Below are 22,065 nucleotides of genomic sequence, written 5' to 3'. Positions count from 1 at the left end.
GTGTCCCTTTTTTATTGTTAGCCATGGTGGGATATTGTAATTCACCACGACTATGGGCCATGTCGACCAAGATGTCGAGCGTAACCCGAAAGGATTCACGCCGTCCATGGCTAGCCCAAGATGTAAGTTGCGTGGCTCTCTCGCAAAGTCCGGCCACTGATTATCTATGTGCTTCCAAGCCGCACAATCTGCGGGAATCCTCAATGTGTGATCAGTGGACCGATGAGATGCATGCCATGTCATCAACTCCGCTATGGATTTGCATCGAAACATGTGTTGTATTCTTGCAATGATGGGAAAGTGTCTTAAGACCTTTACCGGTATCCTCTCACCCTGCAAGTCATCTCTATATCGTTGTTCCCCACACTTTGGACAACTAGCCAAATCTCCATGCTCACGACGAAAGAGAATACAATCATTACGGCAAGCATGGATGGTATCATAATCCATACCCACCATTGTTAGCATCTTTTTCGCTTCATCTCTTGATGCGGGCATGGTATTTGGTGCAGGCAACATCTTTTGGAGCAACCTATGACAAAGACACTATCCAAATGATGATTCTCAAAACAAACAATATCCAAATAATGAGTCAATCAAATTAATGCAAGGGCTAACCTCATTAAGGCCGAGACACTTGTATCCGACCACCCATACTGTACTTGTAGATTCAAGATTGAGAGACAAGCACGTAGTTTAGACATCCTGGCACCCTCGTACAATTGTGTTGATTGCAACTCTCGCATTTTCACCTCAGACTCTGACATCACGTGTACGTGGGATGTAGTGCCCCTAAAAATGGAATCCATCATGTCGACCATACCCTCGTCGTCATCTGGGAGACTATAGTCTTGTTGAAAGTGAGAAGGTATATGCGTACCCTCGTCACCCTCGTCATCCTGTCATAAGCTCATTCGTGTAAATAGAAGATCTTCTAATTCCGGGTATACAATAAGATTGCGAACTTAAATAGCTTTGACTTACCGATGATCCATCAACATGTGCAACACCAACGGGGGGTACTGGTTCCGGCTCCTCCCCATACATCCGCAAGTGGCGCATGATAATACGACGTTGATGTCGTACTTCTCGCTTGCAATGAGTGCAATGACAATATAACCTCTCCGTAAGCCACTTCGTGCTCCCGGGCGTTGGCGCATCATCGGATGAGCTTCCACTCGTCCCTTCCATCTACACTTATAAAACCAAAACATAAGCATGAAGAGGAGATGTACACAATTATGAGCATAGCATGTTTAATTTGAGCTTCTCTTGAGGCTATATAAAAAGAATGACATCGCTATATAGTAAGGATTGAAACAAAAAATCCTATATAGTAAGGCTGTGTAGTAAGAGGAGATATTGACAATTATAGGCATAGCATGTTTGAGTCACAAGAGGCCTCATTAAAAAACAAACAGTAAGCGTCGCTATATAGCGACGCTCTGTTCCGTCGCTATATAGCGACGATTTTAATTGAAAGCGTCGCTATATAGCGACGTTTTCAATTAAAAACGTCGCTATATAGCGACGAATAAGCGTCGCTATATAGCGACGCTGTGGGTTAAAACCCGAAACGCCGAAACCCGCGGCGTTTTGCTCAAAGCTTTCCTAATCTCTAAACTAAGCTCTCCAAAATCTCCTCCCACCTATTTTCACTGACCTCCCATCTATTCCAAGCAACCTCCTACCCTATTTCCCACTCCTCACCCTCCTCCTACCTCTTGTGCACCCTCTCTCTCCTCTTTCCCTCTTTGGTTTCCAGAAAGAAAGTTCTTCAAAAGGTGAGTTTTTTTCAACAATGTAGGTTGTTTGTTTGTTAGCTTTGGTTTTCTGAGTGTTTCTACTTGTATTGCTAAAGTTTTAAACTAGTTTTCATGCTTGATTAGAAAGGATTCAAACAAAAAACGAAATTTCAAGAAAGAAAGAAAGAAACTCACCTCTTCTTTCTGTATTTCTCTTCCTTCTCTTCCTTCTCTTCTCCTCAATCTCCTCCTTTCCTTGTCTCCTCAATCTTCTCTTTCCTTGTCTCCTTTCAAGAAGTTGCTTTTGTGATCTCCTCTTTCCACTAACATCTTATTTGAAAAAATGGGTTGTTTTCTCTCTTTTGTAGGGCCAGTCCACTACACCGAGCGGGACATAGTCTCTCTTTTGTGGGCCCAGTCCACTACACCGAGCGGGACATACTTTTACAGGTAAGTGCTTCCTCTTCTTTCCATTTAAGCTTTTTGTTATTTGCATTTGCCTACAGCTAGCGCCTTAAGCGCTAGCTGCAGTGATGGCCGTAGGAACCCTCTCTTCCCCCTTCTCTTTTTCTCATTTTCCCCCTTCTCTTTTTTCCCTCTTCTCTTATTCTCTCTTTCCCCCTCTCTCTTTTCCCTTCTCTCTTTCCTTTCCCCCTTATTCTCTATTTCCGCATCCCTCTTATTCTCTTATGCTTATGCTTCTCTCATTCCGCATAAGCTCCTCCTCTATTTCCGCATGAGCATAAGCATGAGCTTATGCTTATGCTTATGCATAAGCATAAGCATAAGCATAAGCTCATGCTTATGCTCATTCATGAGCATGAGCTTATGCGTAAGTTTCCGCAAGAGCTTATGCGGAAATAGAGAATGAGAGAAGCATATGCTTCTCTCATTCTCTTTTTCCGCATAAGCTCCTTCTCTCATTCCGCATAAGCTCCTTCTCTATTTCCGCATGAGCATAAGCATGAGCTTATGCTTATGCTTATGCTTATATGCATAAGCATAAGCTCATGCTTATGCTCATGCGGAAATAGAGAAGGAGCTTATGCGGAATGAGAGAAGGAGCTTGTCATGAGCTTATGCGCAAGTTTCCGCAAGTGCTCCTTCTCTTTTTCCGCATAAGCTCTTTCTCTCATTCCGCATAAGCTCCTTCTCTATTTCCGCATGAGCATAAGCATGAGCTTATGCTTATGCGCATGCATAAGCATAAGCATAAGCTCATGCTTATGCTCATGCGGAAATAGAGAAGGAGCTTATGCGGCATAAGCATAAGCTCATGCTTATGCTCATTCATGAGCATGAGCTTATGCGTAAGTTTCCGCAAGAGCTTATCCGCAAGTTTCCGCAAGTGCTCCTTCTCTTTTTCCGCATAAGCTCCCTCTCTTTTTCCGCATGAGCATAAGCATGAGCTTATGCTTATGCTTATGCATAAGCTCTTGCGGAAACTTCCGCATAAGCTCTTGCGGAAACTTACGCATAAGCTCATGCGGAAGAATGAGCATAAGCATGAGCTTATGCTTATGCTTATGCATAAGCATAAGCATAAGCTCATGCTTATGCTCATTCTTCCGCATGAGCTTATGCGTAAGTTTCCGCAAGAGCTTATGCGGAAATAGAGAATGAGAGAAGCATATGCTTCTCTCATTCTCTTTTTCCGCATAAGCTCCTTCTCTCATTCCGCATAAGCTCCTTCTCTATTTCCGCATGAGCATAAGCATGAGCTTATGCTTATGCTTATGCATAAGCATAAGCATAAGCTCATGCTTATGCTCATTCATGAGCATGAGCTTATGCGTAAGTTTCCGCAAGAGCTTATCCGCAAGTTTCCGCAAGTGCTCCTTCTCTTTTTCCGCATAAGCTCCCTCTCTTTTTCCGCATGAGCATAAGCATGAGCTTATGCTTATGCTTATGCATAAGCATAAGCATAAGCTCATGCTTATGCTCATTCTTCCGCATGAGCTTATGCGTAAGTTTCCGCAAGAGCTTATGCGGAAATAGAGAATGAGAGAAGCATATGCTTCTCTCATTCTCTTTTTCCGCATAAGCTCCTTCTCTCATTCCGCATAAGCTCCTTCTCTATTTCCGCATGAGCATAAGCATGAGCTTATGCTTATGCTTATGCATAAGCATAAGCATAAGCTCATGCTTATGCTCATTCATGAGCATGAGCTTATGCGCAAGTTTCCGCAAGAGCTTATCCGCAAGTTTCCGCAAGTGCTCCTTCTCTTTTTCCGCATAAGCTCCCTCTCTTTTTCCGCATGAGCATAAGCATGAGCTTATGCTTATGCTTATGCATAAGCATAAGCATAAGCTCATGCTTATGCTCATTCTTCCGCATGAGCTTATGCGTAAGTTTCCGCAAGAGCTTATGCGGAAATAGAGAATGAGAGAAGCATATGCTTCTCTCATTCTCTTTTTCCGCATAAGCTCCTTCTCTCATTCCGCATAAGCTCCTTCTCTATTTCCGCATGAGCATAAGCATGAGCTTATGCTTATGCTTATGCTCATGCGGAAATAGAGAAGGAGCTTATGCAGAATGAGAGAAGGAGCTTGTCATGAGCTTATGCGCAAGTTTCCGCAAGAGCTTATGCGCATGAGCTTATGCATGAGCTTATGCATGAGCATGAGCTTATGCATGAGCTTATGCTTATGCTTATGCATAAGCATAAGCATAAGCTCATGCTTATGCTCATTCATGCTTATGCTTATGCTTATGCTTATGCTCATGCTTATGCTCCTTCTCTATTTCCGCATGAGCATAAGCATGAGTTTCCGCAAGTTTCCGCATAAGCATAAGCATAAGCTCATGCTTATGCTCATTCTTCCGCATGAGCTTATGCGTAAGTTTCCGCAAGAGCTTATGCGGAAATAGAGAATGAGAGAAGCATATGCTTCTCTCATTCTCTTTTTCCGCATAAGCTCCTTCTCTCATTCCGCATAAGCTCCTTCTCTCATTCCGCATAAGCCCCTTCTCTATTTCCGCATGAGCATAAGCATGAGCTTATGCTTATGCTTATGCATAAGCATAAGCATGAGCTTAAGCATAAGCTCATGCTTATGCTTATGCATAAGCATAAGCATAAGCTCATGCTTATGCTCATGCGGAAATAGAGAAGGGGCTTATGCGGAATGAGAGAAGGAGCTTGTCATGAGCTTATGCGCAAGTTTCCGCAAGAGCTTATGCGCAAGTTTCCGCAAGTGCTCCTTCTCTTTTTCCGCATAAGCTCCTTCTCTTTTTGCGCATAAGCTCCTTCTCTCATTCCGCATAAGCTCCTTCGCAAGTTTCCGCATGAGCATAAGCATGAGCTTATGCATGAGCTTATGCTTATGCTTATGCATGAGCTTATGCTTATGCTTATGCATAAGCATAAGCATAAGCTCATGCTTATGCTCATTCATGAGCATGAGCTTATCCGCAAGTTTCCGCAAGTGCTCCTTCTCTTTTTCCGCATAAGCTCCCTCTCTTTTTCCGCATGAGCATAAGCATGAGCTTATGCTTATGCTTATGCATAAGCATAAGCATAAGCTCATGCTTATGCTCATTCTTCCGCATGAGCTTATGCGTAAGTTTCCGCAAGAGCTTATGCGGAAATAGAGAATGAGAGAAGCATATGCTTCTCTCATTCTCTTTTTCCGCATAAGCTCCTTCTCTCATTCCGCATAAGCTCCTTCTCTCATTCCGCATAAGCCCCTTCTCTATTTCCGCATGAGCATAAGCATGAGCTTATGCTTATGCTTATGCATAAGCATAAGCATGAGCTTATGCTTAAGCTCATGCTTATGCTTATGCATAAGCATAAGCATAAGCTCATGCTTATGCTCATGCGGAAATAGAGAAGGGGCTTATGCGGAATGAGAGAAGGAGCTTGTCATGAGCTTATGCGCAAGTTTCCGCAAGAGCTTATGCGCAAGTTTCCGCAAGTGCTCCTTCTCTTTTTCCGCATAAGCTCCTTCTCTTTTTGCGCATAAGCTCCTTCTCTCATTCCGCATAAGCTCCTTCGCAAGTTTCCGCATGAGCATAAGCATGAGCTTATGCTTATGCTTATGCATGAGCTTATGCTTATGCTTATGCATAAGCATAAGCATAAGCTCATGCTTATGCTCATTCATGCTTATGCTTATGCTTCTCTCATTCTCTTTTTTCGCATAAGCTCCTTCTCTTATTCCGCATGCAATTTTCCGCAAGTTTCCGCATGAGCTCCTTCTCTTATTCCGCATAAGCTCATGACAAGCTCCTTCTCTCATTCCGCATAAGCTCCTTCTCTATTTCCGCATGAGCATAAGCATGAGCTTATGCTTATTCATGAGCATGAGCTTATGCGGAAGTTTCCGCAGGAGCTTATGCGGAAATAGAGAATGAGAGAAGCATATGCGGATCTCATTCTCTTTTTCCGCATAAGCTCTTTCTCTCTTTCCGCATAAGCTCTTTCTCTTTCTCTTTTGCGTGAGCATATGCGGAAATAGAGAATGAGAGAAGCTTATGCTTCTCTCCTCCTCTATTTTCGCATATGCGGAAACATGAGCATAAGCTCATGCTCACCCATGAGCATAAGCATAAGCTCATGCGGAAAAAGAGAAGGAGCTTATGCGGAAATAGAGAATGAGAGATGCTTCTCTCCTTCTCTTTTTCTGCATAAGCTCCTTCTCTTTTTCCGCATGAGCATAAGCATGCGGAAACTCATCCTTCTCATGCTTATGCTCATGCATGTGCATGAGCTTATGCTTAAGTTTCCGCATAAGCTCATGCACATGCGTGAGCTTATGCGGAAATAGAGAATGAGAGAAGCATAAGCTCATTCTCTATTTTTGCATAAGCTCATTCTCTATTTCCCACTCTATTTCCCCCTTCTCTCATTTCCCCCTTCTCTCATTCTCTATTTTCCCTCATCTCTTTCCCTTTCTCTCATTCTCTATTTCCTCGTTCTCATTCTTTTCTTTCCTTTACATCTTCTTTCCCTCTTATCTTTCCCTCTTCTTTCCCTCTTTCCTTTCCCTCTTCTTTCCTTTCCCTCTTCTTTCTTCTTGCCTATGCCTATGCCTATGAGAATGCTCATGTTTGTTTATTTGTTTTCTGTTTTCGTGTTTGTGTCTATGTTAGACATGGGATCACGTCGCTCATCCGACGAGTACGGACAGCCTCGCAGGAGGAGAGCTCACGATCTATATGCTCCAGAGGACTTTGATTCCTCTCAGGCGACTACCCCGAGGACTACCCCTGGTCCGACTCCTCTCGGTCCTAGCACTGTGACTACCCCTGGTCCGACCCCTCTTCCACGTAGCACTGCCACTACCCCTCAGGGGACTCCTTTGCTAGCCGCGCATGGATTTGTTGGGACTCCCGACGAGTTTGTAGCGCAGATGAGCGATGAGGAGGCAGCGAGATTCTTCTCTCTGCTCTCTCAGAGGACCTCCGCAATTCCTTCCCCTACACCGACGGGTGGACGTACAGCCCAGCCATCCCCTCGCGCCCCTTCGACCGCGGGATCATCACCTGCGCATGCCTCCCGCAAGGGAAGGAAGAGTAGGATGGGCGGCTCATGTTGTGCTGACTCAGGAGATGTAGACGAGTCAGCACACTCACGCTCCTTTAGGTCTCCACTTGGTCCGGAGACACAGTATCAGTCGGGTCCCTTTCCCTCTCCTACTCCCACAGCTACTCCTCGATCCGGAAGCGGTCGCGCAGCTTCCACTCCTTCAGACTCTGCTACCGTCAGTCCCCCTTACTCATCAGGGGATCTCTCCTATCAAATCACATCTGCCGGAGAGATAATAGAAGACAAAAAGGGCAAAGCAGTGATGGCCGCCATGAGGCGGTTGATGAGTCATCACTTCAAGAGCGGCATAAATATCGATTGGCGGTATCAAGATGGCCAAAAGAAGCAGGCGGTGATCGATGAGTTAAAACTCAGATTTCCTAATCCGCCAAATGTGGAGTTTAATAACAGTTATATGCTCGAGCGCATGGGTTTGGTCCTAAAGCATCGCAGATCAACCATGCGTACTTCCATTACAAAGGGGTTGTCTAAACCCAGCTGGGCAGACAAAGCTGATTGGAAGTTCTTGAAGAAGCAGAATAGGGACCATCCTGAAATGTTCGAGGGTCAGAGGAGGGCTGCGAAGAGACAGCTGGATGTCGTAGGTACTTCGCACTTTGGTGCAGGTGGACGGTATGCGTTCGAGGCAACCGTGGTAAGTTTACTTCTTTCCATTTAATGTATTGTTCTATTTGTTTTACTTACATATTACATGCACTTTAGCTAACTCTAACTCTCGTAAATTGGATCCACAGCAAGCTGCGATGGGTCGTCTTCCTACGGATGCAGAGACGCGGCGCGCATTTCGGATAGGAACCAAGCCGTGGTTCATTGAGCAAGAGGCAATGGGAGCGACAGTCGATTGGGCTGAGGTGGCTGCTCGCACGGTATAAGTTTACTCCTGCTTGTAATCTCACTTTTTAATTTAAGTTCCAATCTAATTTTCGATTTATTTGGTTCAGTCTCAGGGTCAAAGCTCAAGCGTCCCATCATCAGAGACGAGCGATCAACAGGGGCAAGGATCGGACGCAGGTGCCGATGACGAAGGAGAAGACGCAGGTGTCGGGGACGAGGGAGAAGATGCAGGTGCCGAGGACCAGGGAACAGCCCAACAAGACGATTCGGATTCGGATTCGGATTAGTAGTGGTAGTAGCATTTTTCATATCCGCTCGTTAGAGCCATTTTGTATCGCCCTTTCACAGGGTAATTTTGTTTCAAACACAGTTGTATATGTATATGCATTTCTTCCTCATCGTTCACAAGAACAATTTTGTATCACCCTGCAAGCAAGGGAAATTTTGTTATAAAAAACTTTCTTTTGTAATTACAAAAAAAAAAAAAAGGTTAGTGGGGCTAAACAGGGCTTCCTTTTGGCCCTGTTTAGCCCCACTAACCATTTTTTTTACCTTCTGTTAATCGTCGCTATATAGCGACGTTTACCAGTGTCGCTATATAGCGACGATTAACAGAGTCGCTATATAGCGACGTTTATATCGTCGCTATATAGCGACGTTTACATCGTCGCTATATAGCGACGATTAACAGCGTCGCTATATAGCGACGGTTTATAGCGACGCTCCTTTTCCGACGATTATAACGACTTTTATAGCGACCTTTGCGCCCGTGAAAAAAAAATTTTTTAATGTAAAAAGCGTCGGTATTTCCGTCGGAAAATGGCCTATGCCTTGTAGTGTGAACACGCATAGGTATGTCAATCAGATGCGTCTATAGACACGCTCTGACAGTAATCTTTTCTTCCTTTCCTCTTTCTTCTCAGCTCATCAATAATCGTCTTTTTTTCTTTTTTCCAGTTCATCATGTGGCTAGGAAGCTCTTCGGGCTCACATGATCTCCGGGATTCTATTTTTAGAGACTTATATAACCTTTTAGGGCACCCTCCTAGTCCCGCGGAGTTATATGGGTATATGACGGGTACTCTAAACACCCCACAGGAGTCAGCACTATAGACTCTAAACCACCCCACACCAGCTGAGAGTACCCCAGTGGAGTCAGCACAGCCCAGCAGGCTACACAGCTGAGGCCGTTCTCCCATGCTGTCTTATGCCCCTTCCCCCATGCCGTCTTATGTCCCTTCTGCCATGTCGTCTTATGCCCCTTCCCCCATGCCGTCAAGAGGTCCTTCTATCTCGCAGAGCCATCGGCGTACTCCTGTGCATCGGAGACTCGGTTCTCCAGCTACGAGTGGTCCACATAGTCCCGTGTAGTCTCCACCTATGAGTGGCCAGTGTAGTAGCTCGACACGACACGGTAGTAGGCATAGTAGCAAGGAGAGCGGTGGGAGATGCATGGCACAGTGCTTTGGGAGGGGTGGTGGTGGGGATGATGATGATTCAGATGATTTAGACATGCCTCTGTGTGATGGTACGATATTCTATGACATCACTTAGATAGGAGGCATCTTGATGGATGCACGGGGGAAGGACATCATGGCCTTCATGTGCTCTGTAATTGCTAACAATTACAGAGATTGCTTTATCCACTACAAAGACCAACCAAAGAGGTTGGCTAATAAGACCCTTGCTGGTGTTCGCTCTAGGTATCCTAACCCCCCCAATCGTCAGTTCACAGATAAATGGGCCAAGTCAAAGATTGTTACAATACTTAGCAATAAAAGATCTTCGCTTAAGAGGCAGGAACTAGCGGAGCTTGCCAGGCTTGAGGGAGGTCAACCGCCAAGGGGCCCGCCCCACACCACTCACAAGCGTGAGTGGAAGGAAGCAATGAAGTCAGTGAGGGAGGACCCCATTCTACAGCAAGTGGAGGCATGAAGGATCCAGATGGAGCAATATAGAAGCGTGCATTTTGGAGCAGGGGGTGTTGAATCATGGGAGGCCCAATTTGTAAGTATCGATCTCAAATTATATTGCTTATGTAGTTTATTAGGAGGTTGTTTCTTTGTACTAACCCCTCCACAAATTGTGTCATCTTGCAGCTTGATATCGTGGGCAAATACCCTACTTCTGTCGAGACAGCCTACCACCCCCACCATCGCAGAGAAGATATATGGAATCACTTCTATCATGAGGGGTTGATGACTAAGGAGCAGTATATCTAGGCTACTGGAGCGGCCCCCAAGGTATTTGAAAGTAATTAAATAATGTCAATATTATAAGTAAAGATTTGATTTTTCATACATTGATATATGTTGTTCCTTGTTTACAGGTCCTTGCACAAGAAGATGAGGAAGAAGACGAGGAAGGAGGCGGAGAAGGGAGCACAGAAGGGAGCGCAGAAGGGAGCATGGAAGGGAGCGAGGATTAGTCGTAGAAGTAGTGCTAGCTACTCTTTTTTGTACTTAAAGCCATTGGCTTGACTTCGTGTCTCTTGTATATACACTCCTCTTATTTTTTGTACTTGAAGCCACATGATGTGGCTTAGCTTCGACTATATGTACATACAAGCACTTTTTGAGCTTTCAATTTTATTGCGTTTTGGAGTTGTAATGTTTTATTTGGAATTGTAATTAAAATGCGGTTGGCTGTAAGAATTGAATTACACAATGTGGAAATGGGATTCTTGTAACTATATAACATACACAACATTCTGTAAATTTAAAACAAAAATTTATGTAGCGCGTCTATCAGTGCGTTATAAACGCGTCTATATACACATCTGTCTATCCAAGAAGCGTCTATTTGCACATCTATAAACACGTTTATAAATGCGTCTATACACGTGTTCAATGATGCGTCTGTTTGTTTTTTAAATTTTTTAGCAGAGCATCTATTCATGCATCTAGATGCACATCTATACGCACTTCTGTCTACTATATAGAGGGGCTATTAGACGCGGGTCTCTAGATGTAGAAATAGACACGCAAATAGACATGCCCGTAAGTTTTTTTTAAGTTTAGTAAACGCATCTGTGTGCGCGTCTGTGGGTGCTTTGTCTTGTTGTGGATGATGATATAGGAGATCAACTCGGTATAGAGTTAGAGATAGACTTGTTTGGCACCTTATACTTGGCTCAAGATAAAACAGTTGATGTAAATGCTCTTCATTGATTTTTTTCATCTCAAACTTGGACATGAATATATGAGATTCAAAGGCTTCATGTACATGCTCTCATACTTTTATTATCTCAAAAGATCAAACATATATGAAAATTAAAGAAAATTTGTCATTAGAAAAAACTAACTTTTAAGGCCTATATGAGTAAAAAACACCTCTGGAAAACATCACTATAAAATAGTATCTCAGTGTCGCTATATAGTGACACTTAAAAGTCGTTATATAGAGACTTTTATAATCATCGCTATATGGTGACGTTTGCCTAAAGTTGCTATATAGCGATGCTTTACAGGACATGCTTCCGATACCGCCGATTAGCGCCCCGCGTGGGCTAAACGTCGGTACTCAAACCATCCATTTATGTCGAAAGGGGGCAGGACGATTGGATGGTTGCTTTCTTCTCAGGTCTAGCAAACTTACATTTGTTATTGATGACATGTTAGTGACATTGTCTTGAGTTGTAGAAAACATATTAGGAATCAAGCTCACAACTCTCTCCACTATGCTAGCCATATATTAGAGCCGCAATGGTGGGAATATTGCACAGAAACTGATGTTCAGATAATGCAGTCGTGGCATGATCTTCTTGGATGTTTCTTTGAGGATAGGATAGAGAATGCCTCTACTATTAGGAAACTGTCAACTTTTCGAAACAGAGAAGGATTGTTTGATTATCCAAGAATCAAAGAACTAGCAAAAGACATGCCAGGATGGAGATGGTGGGAAGAGTGTGGGGCATCCACGCCTCATTTGCAAGCCTTGCCATGAAAGTGTTGTCGCAACCTTGTAGCAACTCCTCTAGCAAATGCAATTGGAGTAACTATAAGTTTGTGCATTCCGTCACAAGAAACCGCTTGACATCGGAAAGATCGGTAAAGCTAGTTTACCTCTATGTGAACATTAGAGTTTTGGATGATGTGAAAGGGGTATCCAGCAACGATGATATGCCAAAGTGGGTACATACTGTTCTTCCACGTCCCTTGCATGATGCCCCTGTACTAACTCACCCTGAGCCAAATTCTAGTGACTCGGAAGAGGAGATGTTGGTTATAATTGGAACATGTTGCAATTGCAATTTTTTAAACATGCAATCCTTCTGAAATGCTATCTATATAAAATGCAATTATTTTAAAATGGCACTTAAAATGTAATTCTTTCACGCTGCAAACCTTTTAAAATGCAATTCTCTTAAAAATCAATTTATTTGATATGCAATTTAATTGATATGCAAAAAATGGTTCCAATGGTGGTTGGAGTGATGGAAGACTAGCCCTTGATGAAATTATAAATCTTTCCAAGCACACTTTGTAGAGGGAGCATAAACCCCATCAAAGTGTTTGTGAAGGATTTATAATTTCAATGATGGCTAATCTATGATAATTTTCATTTCACCGAACATGACGATTTACAATAATCCAAATATGCCAATTTTAACATCAACAAACATAATAATGGCTTGTCATCATATTATGAAAGTGCACATTGTACATGATATCAAAGTGTTTCTAAAATATTTACAATTTCAATGACAATTAATCTATGATAATTTTCAAACATGCAAATTTTCACATCAACAAACATAATAATGGATCGTTATCATATTATTGTACAAGGTATTGAGTTTGATCATAGTTTACATTTAGTCATAGTTACTGCGTGAACTGTATACGTGTGCTTAGTTTCCAAAGTTTATAGTTACAGATTAAGTGGCCAAAAAATTATCCTAAGAAGCTCATTTTACAAAAATTGTGAGCATCAAAAAATTGCTGGTGCATGTGAGGTCCATATCCTGTTGCTAATTTTGCAGACCGCATAAACAATTGCATCGCATGCAATTGTGCAATAGAACGATGAATAACTCGCACAACAACACCACCAACACGAAGGTGGACAAGATGGAGAGAAGTATGATCATCATGGAAGGCGGATTTGTAGAGGTCTGAAGAAAAACAATTAAGTATTAATTGCAGAGATATGAAGTGTAAACAAGCATTGAAATCGCACATCTACAAATTAAGTATTTCAAAACAATTAAAATACACCTCTAAAGAAAATTAATTTAAATAAATGCAACAAAGAAATCGCATGCCATTTACTTAAGTATTTCAAGACAATCATAATAAAGATAATGGATTTGAAAAAACACATCACTCATGCAACATTTTATTAAATATTTCAAAATAATTAAAAAGCCATCGCATTAGCTCCATTAACAAAATTGATATATGTCTTTACAAGGGAGTACAATATAGGAGATTATAGTGTTCTCAACGAAGGATCTACTGAAAATGTTGCTGCAATGCCAAGAACATCGTACAATTGCTTGGCTTTTAGCTTGCAGGCACTCATTCTCGCTCATCACCTGCTGATACCGATCATTGCATCATGCACTATGATGGTCAGAAAGGTGAGATCTTCCCATGCAACACCTTGCATTGTAGTTTGTGAACCCTCAACATGTGGACCCTCTACACCTTCATCTTCCACGACTTCACGCACGTTCATAAATAACTCAAAACTCGTCACGGAAACTACACAAATGCCAATATGGCTAATGAGTACACTATATATGATATAACAACTACAACAATGGACATGTAACAAAATGGCATGTACTTCACTTACCTGAAGTTGGGCTTCCCATGTTAGCCCTGCTATGAGGCTTGTCAGACTTGATCATGCAGTATATATAGTATGCATTATCCCTCATAGCGGGCTAGTGGAAATTCTTGATGGGCCACCGTCTATGTTTTGCATCGCCACATTCCCATACCCCTGCAACGTCCTCGTTGGTTCCATTTCCAACCATTCGGATCATGAAATACGCTTGCATTGGCAATTGCATGTGCCTCATCTCTTCATGTCAGGAGCAAGGTAGCATCAGCCACGTCCATCATGTGCTTCATGGCTTGCTTTCCCCTCACATTTGGATCTTGAGTCGATGCGTATACAACTTGCATTCCACATTGCAATGCGGATGCCATGGTGACTCGTGAGGGAGGGAGCAAGAGGAGATCTAAGCACCATGCGAGATTGAGTGAGTGAGTTGTTATTGAAACATTTAATTATAACATGCTTACACCAACCATACCATATAAGAATTTATCTAACTAACAGAATTAAGAATTGACCACGATCTATTAAATTGTACGAATAAAAATGTCAAACTCTGACAAATTGTCACATTTTGAAACCCACATTAATATTTTTCAAAGACATTAAATTTTGGCAATCATAGTGCTTTTATTCAACAACATGTCTTCATTTCCTCAATGGGTCACATTGCCACATCCTTCTTTACAATGACACTATGCAGTTTTGTTAAATTTGATCCCATGGAAGGTCACACCTTTGGATCAATATTGCAAAGTGCATTCCCACAATCATCCAAGAGCTTGATTGCAATGTATCCCTTCATGAAACGGTCACTGAGAGCATCTGCAGAATCTATGAGAAAGTTGGCAATTTGCCAAAATAGCCATCCAACGGCAAAGAAATCTGACTCCGATGCCCATGCGCCCTTCGAATTTGCCCGAGTAGTAGTATTGGCATATAATTTTGGTGCTAACCATGGAAATGCCCTGGGAGGAGCAAAAGCTGGGTCTTGTGGATATCGACTTTCGGTCCAGTGGAGGCTTCTTCCCCAATCAATAATCCCCACTTGGACAGACTTGTCATCCGTCATGAAGTCCAGCGTGTAGTTGGTTGCTTGCAGATTAGTGTGCACATATCTTTGTCGTGAACTATTTTCAAACCACTGGCAATAGCAGCACAAATGGGAAATGCATGACAACAAAATAACCTTGCTCACAACTTATAGTGAGTGGAGATTTCTAGTCAAAGCAAGGTTCTTCTCTAGGATGTGTGGTCTTAACCCATTGCACATATGCCCCACATCGCTGTGGGAGACACATCAGCATGTCGTGCACACTTCCACCATTAAAAAAGGGAGTGATGTCCCATAACTCTTGGGTGTGTGAGTACCCCAATAGTGGACAGATAGCTCTATGGAAAACTATCATCAATAGTTCATTCTTTAGTGCCAAATGAGCATGGGCATCGTCTTTATTGCTCCTCTTGCTAGTATAGCACTCTATTGGCCTAAGAGCTGAACACCCTGCACTTGTATCATGAATACCTTCCCTTCTCCTCCCTTGCCCACTGACTCATTCAAGGTCAACACTTACAATGGAAAGTGTACTGTGTGGGAGCACATGTCGGCAAATGTAGTACAAAGTTTTATATGTGCTCTCCCTTCAACTTGGCCTTGGTCAGCATTTGCTTCTCGACCACTAGCCATCTTAGTCATATGGACCAGGGCACTAGCTGTTGCCTTTCTGATAGACCCTTTCTCCTTTTGGTTTTTTCTAAATCTAGATATCTATGATGCCTTCCATTCAGTTGTCCAGAGTGCAAGCTTCACCTCTCCATTGTCGGCAAGGCTACATTGCTCACTTTCTCGTATAATATCCATTCTCCTACTAGATCTCCAAATACTCGAGGGATAAATTGTTCAAGTATCTGCCTCACCTCCGACCATGTCATTCGATTGCAATCGGGCCAACTCACGTAAATAAGGTCAAGTACTCAGGATATCATTTGATCGCGAAGAAATTTAGAGCTTGCATAGGCTCGAATTTCTTCATCACTCAATCCTATCAAGTGCTCGATCATTGTCTTATAGGCAAGCATCTAAATCTCATGCTTTAACTGCTCTTGCATTGCCATCAGAGATGGGTGTGTAGACAATGTAGTGATCTAGTGCATGCAACAATTCAAAATACACTTGCAAAATAAAGAACAACATACAATGAATGTGTAAACTAAATTTCTCTCAAAAGCAACATGCAACATCATGAACATGTCTTGCAGCATAATCTACTACTATAGCAATCTCTACGAGCGAATTTTGTAAAGTCACTATCGAGTGTCAATCTATCAACTAGTGGATGTAAGAATAGAAAACATATAACAACATCACATAATCAAGATGATCTAGATCAGCTTTGTCAATCACACATCCGGTTGGGAAGAGTTTTATTGAGAGGAATTGGCCAGCGGGTTAAAGCAAGCCATTATCTGGATAAAACTCAGCTCTATTGACACCTATGTATATAAATAGATATGATATATAAGAAGATTGAAGTGGGGGGAAAATGGCTGGCAGATGTGAGACATCACCCGGCTTCGATCTTTACTATTATTATACACATTAGGCGAGGCGAGGAGAGTACGATCGATCGAAACGGATCATCTCCTGGCCTGACTGAGACATAAACAAACATCTCTCCCTCTCTCTCTTTTACTCTCCCTCTCTCTATTTTCCTCTCTCCCTTTACTCTCCCTCTCTTTCCTCTCTCTCTTTTACTCTCCTTCCCTCTCTTTCCTCGCTCTCTTTTACTCTCCCTCCCTCTCTTTCCTATCTCTGTTTTACTCTTGCTCCCTCTCTTTCCTTTTTCTCTCTCTTTCAATCCCTCTCTCAAATAGCCTACTCACAGTCAGCCAGGTGAGGTGGGTCATCACTGACTGGCCCAATTGACTGACTCTAAAAGCGCTAGGAGCTCACCGAAAGCTAAAGGCAAGAGTTGCAGTGGGAAAGTGACAGGTTTGTAGGGCAGTAGTGGTAGGGGTGGGTCCCTTTCATAGATTTCATCATAGACACTGCTGAACCCTTCCTGTACTGCATGGTATCTCAATGTAAAAGATTTCGTATCCTTCCCAACCAGACGGATCCACGATATCACACATGCTAATTGGACATCTATCGCATGGTACAGGAATGTTACCGGTGGTGTTTACTGATGCCCTAATAATTACCGCTGGTAGAGACCATGGATCATGTGAGGCAATTGATACCGCTTGGTATGGCTAGACACTGCATGGTGTTTTCATAACGATACTATGCGGTGAGAGCTTGTACCATGCGGTGGTCTTTCGATCATCAGTTGATGTAAAGAACCGCGTTTTTTTGTGTTTAGGGCGTTAGGACACACGATCTTTAGTTAAAAAGTATGTATTTTTATTTTGAAAAATGTACTTTTTAAATCCCTAACTACAAGAAGCTCAATGCAGCCACAAAAAGAGATCATCATCCTTTACCATTTCAAGACATCATTCTAGAGAAGGTTAGCGGCCATGAGATGTACACTTTTTGTGATGTGGCTACTCAGGATTTTATCAAATCAGAATTGTAGAAGATGTGTACAAGACTACATTTGCCACGCCATGGGGCACTTTTGCTTTCAAAGTGATGCCGTTTGGTCTTACCAATGCTCTAGCTACATTCCAACAATTCATGCAGATGGTCTTCGCCCCTTATCTATGGATTTTCTTGGAAGTGTTTTTAGATTATTTTTTCATATTTTCTACACGAAGTGAGCACATCATCAAGGTTTGCATGGATTTCTAAAGGATTAATGAAGCAAATGGCAACCTCAACCCCAAGAAATGCATTATTGGGGCCACTCAAGGAAGATTGCTTGGGCACATAGTCTTAGAAGATGGTGTTAGGCCTCATCTAGATAAGGTTGATGCAATTCTTAAGCTCTCTCCACCCACCACAAGGAATTAGGTGCATTCCTTTGTGAACTTGGTAGGATATTACCGGTGCTTCATTGATCAGTATGTTGCTTTGACTAGACCCATGACTATGTTGTTAAAAGATGGTGTTAATTTTTCATGGAGTGAAGACTATATGACCAAAGGTTGTGCAAATCAAGGATGCTCTTGCATCTGAGCCTATTCTCTGCAATCCCAACTGGTCCAAGATATTTTATATTGAACCTAGGGTTTGGAGAGCACACTTTAGAAGGAATTCTTCTCCAGTAAGGAGATAATCGATTCATGTATCCCATTCGGTTTGCTTCATGGCAAATGCTTGAAACAGAGTAGTGCTATTTTGATGCCGACAAGCATTCTCTATCCTTGGTGTTTTGCATTGAAAAGCTTAAGCATTATGTGGCTTATAGAGCATTTGTCATTATTTCAAGCAATGGTTTTGCAAAGCAAGATTTGCAATCTACTAATCCCCTTGGCCGATTGGCTAAGTGGTTAGCAATCCTTCAAGAGTATGCTTTTACCTTCAAAATTTAAAAGGGGGTTGTTCTAATTTGAAGAATGCTTTAATTGACCTGGAAGAAAGTCCTGAAGTGAACCTTGTAGATGGCATGGAAGCAAATGATCCATGGTATCGAGGTATCTACAAGTTTTTGGCTACTTGTTCTTCTCTGCCTGACTGCACTAGTTATGAGGGCAAGAAGATCCATAGATATAGTGGCCGACTCTTTGATGGGGTGTTGTATCGCCAAGGCATGGATGGTGTATTAAAAAGAGCTATTGATGTAGAAGAAGTACCCAAAGTGTTGCAGCAATACAATGATGACTTTTGTGGTGGAAACTATGTAGCACATTACACCATCAAGAAGATTCTACATATAGGATACTACTGGCCTAGAACTATGTTCAAAGATGTAGCTATGTATTGCAAGACCTGCAAGCCCTGCCATTTCTTTGGTAAGAAGTATTTATGGCCTAGGCAACATCACCTTGTGATGTCCATTCATCCATTTCAAAATTGGGGTATTGATTATGTGGGCCCTCTACCATTGATAGCCCACAAGAAAACGTACCTTTTGGTGGCTACACAATATGTCACCAAGTGGGCTGAAGCTGTAGCTCTCTCAGCAGCAAATGGTAAGGTAGTCTCGAATTTCATCTTTGAGTGGATATGTACGCATTTTGGGACACCTATGGAGATTTTGTCCAATCATGGGATTCCATTCTTGAATGAAGCCGTGAAGGCACTCACGGAACATATGGGTACTGATCAATATCACACTTCTAGCATTCATTATCCACATTCCATGGGTCAAGTGGAGCAAGTCAATGGCCTCTTGTATACATCCATAGGGAAAATGGCAGAAAAACATCGAGGCCAGGGGGATCAGAAAGTTGTTGAGGCAGTTTGGGGATACAATATTACTCACAAGACATCCACTGGACACACACCATTTGAATTAGTGTATGGTACTAAAGCAATTCTCACAACAAGATAAAGCTAGTTGAGTGCTAGACTTTGGATGATTTCTCAATTTTTGGGAAAATGGTGGAACACTTAAATCACTTAGCATTATGCTTTGCTAGATGCAGATTTGTTGGTTTGAGTTTAAATCTAGCAAAGTGTGCTTTTGCTATTAGTAGAGGAATTCTACTAGGACATATTATCTCTCAAGAAGGAATGGAGATTGATCCTAACAAGGTTTCAGCAATTCAGAATGCTAAACCCCTAAAAAACATCAAACAATTTCAAGAATATAGGAAGCTCATCTCAAGAAAGCAAAGCTGCGCTGGATGACTCTAGAAAATAATCATACCTTGCAACAAATGGAGAAGTCATTTCAAGTTAGGTTTCAAGTTGGAGAACAACCTCTTACTTTTCTATTCGATGAAGAGGACATTTCAATCCTTTTAAACTTCAAGAAAGAGGTTAATGACAAGGTCATAATAGCCATCACACTTGATTTCATATTTTTTTGGAACTCTTGTTTCAAATTTATTGACACATGATTGTTACTATAGTATGTACTGTCAATTTCTTTGCAGGGGTGTAGTACTACATATGTGTCGAATGCCATCACCCAGCTTAGTGTATTTGTAAGATTTATCAGAGGGTCTGCAAATACATATCTAATTTTCCTTCTCATTGCAAAACTTAGTTCCATTGCTTATAGATGAATAAATGTAGGTGGATATCATAAAAAAGAGATCAAGAAATAATCCATTATCACCATCAAAGTTGTATCTTTGATTGAAAAGGAATTTCCAACAAATATCATGGACATCCAATTGCATCTACTAGTACACTTGGTAGAAGAACTTTGAATAGGCAGTGGATGTTTTTCTTAGGACAGTTTATGAAGGTGTTGAAACGGTATGTAAGACCAAAAGCTAGACCAAAGGAAGCATTGAAGAAGGCTAGATGGTGTAAGAGTCAATGTTGTACAACTCATGCTAGACATGTCTCGACTTTGGGATGATGGTGATGACCATGGTTGTAGGAGAGGTCAGACAAGGGAAGGGAAAGTAGTAGAAAATGATTGTTAGTGTCTCCTTGCAACTCAATAGATCGATTTTTTCTTTCAAATTTTGGAGAAATAAAGAAATGGATAAAACAATATGAAGAAGAAAGAGCTAAAAGAAAGGAGGATAGTAGCATCTATCATAGGCTCATCGAGAAGGAGCCAACAGTGAAAAGGTCTAGAAGCATAAGATGTTGCAAAGGTATATGAGGTGCCGAATGCTGATGTAGGGATTGGTCTAAAGTCGTGGATCCAACCACTAATCTGCATCAAGTAAGGACTGCATACTACAGCCATAAATGCATGTTGAAACACTAGGTCTCCCTAGGTTGTGCTATGGCTGAACTTGATGATGTCTACTGCACTGGGTCAGGATCGCACTGATGCATAAGTATCCTCATGCTAAGGAATGATCTGTTGATTTGTACTACTGATGGAAACTGTGTCCATGGTATGCTCCGTGTTAGAGGTGAAAGCATCAGTGATGGATGCTGGAATGTAATCACCTAAGGAGCTGAATGCGCTGTGGCATAAATCTTTGCATGTGGCTGGAGATGTGAGTGCATTGTACTGAGGAGTTACCTACTGTAAGACTGCATGATTAATGGTGAACTCCTGCTAAGCATTTGCATCTGCGGCAAAGGATGGAGTCAGATCCATGCATAAATGTGATGGTTGTACATCATTAGAATCAGTCTGTGCTGATGTCGATGGGATTGCCTTGTACTGAGGGCTTACTATCAAATGTGCCTCATGCTAAGGGCTTACCAAGGAGTGTGCATGATCAAAAACTACAGGCTGATGCTTGCTAACATGTGGAGAATCTACATCTAATCTATCAAGGCCAATGAGGCTCGAGTCTGCATCGTACATTGGTACATACCCTGTGGCAATGAATGGTCAAAGAAGGTTCTCTTTCCACTCACGGATCTCATCTAGAGTCATGACTGGTGTATCATCAATTGTGTGATGTGAAGAGCTCCATGCTGGAGGCGGTCTGGTGCTCTGTGCAAGAGGCTTACCCGTGTACCGACGAGAGTCTACCCATGAGAACACTGTGTGAGAGCTGCCACTGGGGGGCTTACGCTAGACTGTCAGAACCAAGTCATGTGAGAACTACAATGTGCCAAGGATTAATCCTATAACGTAATGATGACAACTATGTGTCAGGATAACCAAAAGGTTGTACAATGCTGATGTATGTGTATGGAACCAATGCCAAAAATAGTCAATGAAAATGACTATACATGGGTGGCATATGTGCATGCAAGAAGTATGCAACCATTGTAAATCCAAGAGGGAGAACTCTGCCAAGTGTCACACTAAGATGCTGAAGTGCCAAATGCCAAGAGATTGAGCTGGTGTCAGTGTGTGGATGATAGATCCGAAGGGATTTTTGAGACTATCGATTCCAGACTCCACGTCTCCAACGATGCCAAGGACATCCATGGTGGGTGGAGAGATGATAAATTAAGAGTGATAAACGAAGAATGTGCTTGTAGAAGGACTAGGATGGACGAAAGAAGGGATTCTAGTTATATTATTCTTGTCTTCAATCACTTTATTTCATAGATTTAAACCGATTCAAAATCTATCATCTCATGTGTCTCTCACATTTACGGTCTTTTATTTTTTACTTCACTCAATGGACAACTCACCTCTCTAAATTTATTAAAT

General features: G+C 42.1%; 1 protein-coding gene across 1 annotated transcript in view; it reads right to left on the bottom strand.

The window, feature by feature from the left end:
• Positions 1–14,021, bottom strand: part of LOC147891248 (germin-like protein 9-3) — a 29,642-nt gene extending 15,621 nt beyond the window's left edge. Inside the window, exons 1-2 of the mRNA XM_087389188.1 lie at positions 13,937–14,021; positions 13,674–13,842 (exon numbers count right to left, since the gene is read on the bottom strand). Coding sequence (XP_087245314.1) covers positions 13,674–13,842; positions 13,937–14,021 — 254 coding nt within the window. The remainder of the gene's footprint in view (positions 1–13,673; positions 13,843–13,936) is intronic.
• Between the last annotated feature and the right edge of the window lie 8,044 nt (positions 14,022–22,065).

Source organism: Dipteris shenzhenensis, chromosome 18, assembly GCF_047967505.1.
Source record: "Dipteris shenzhenensis isolate YYH24624 ecotype China chromosome 18, Dip_SZ_1.0, whole genome shotgun sequence".
NCBI lineage: Eukaryota > Viridiplantae > Streptophyta > Polypodiopsida > Gleicheniales > Dipteridaceae > Dipteris > Dipteris shenzhenensis.
The sequence above is the reverse complement of the archived record's forward strand: the minus strand, read 5'-3'. Positions and strand labels throughout refer to the sequence as shown.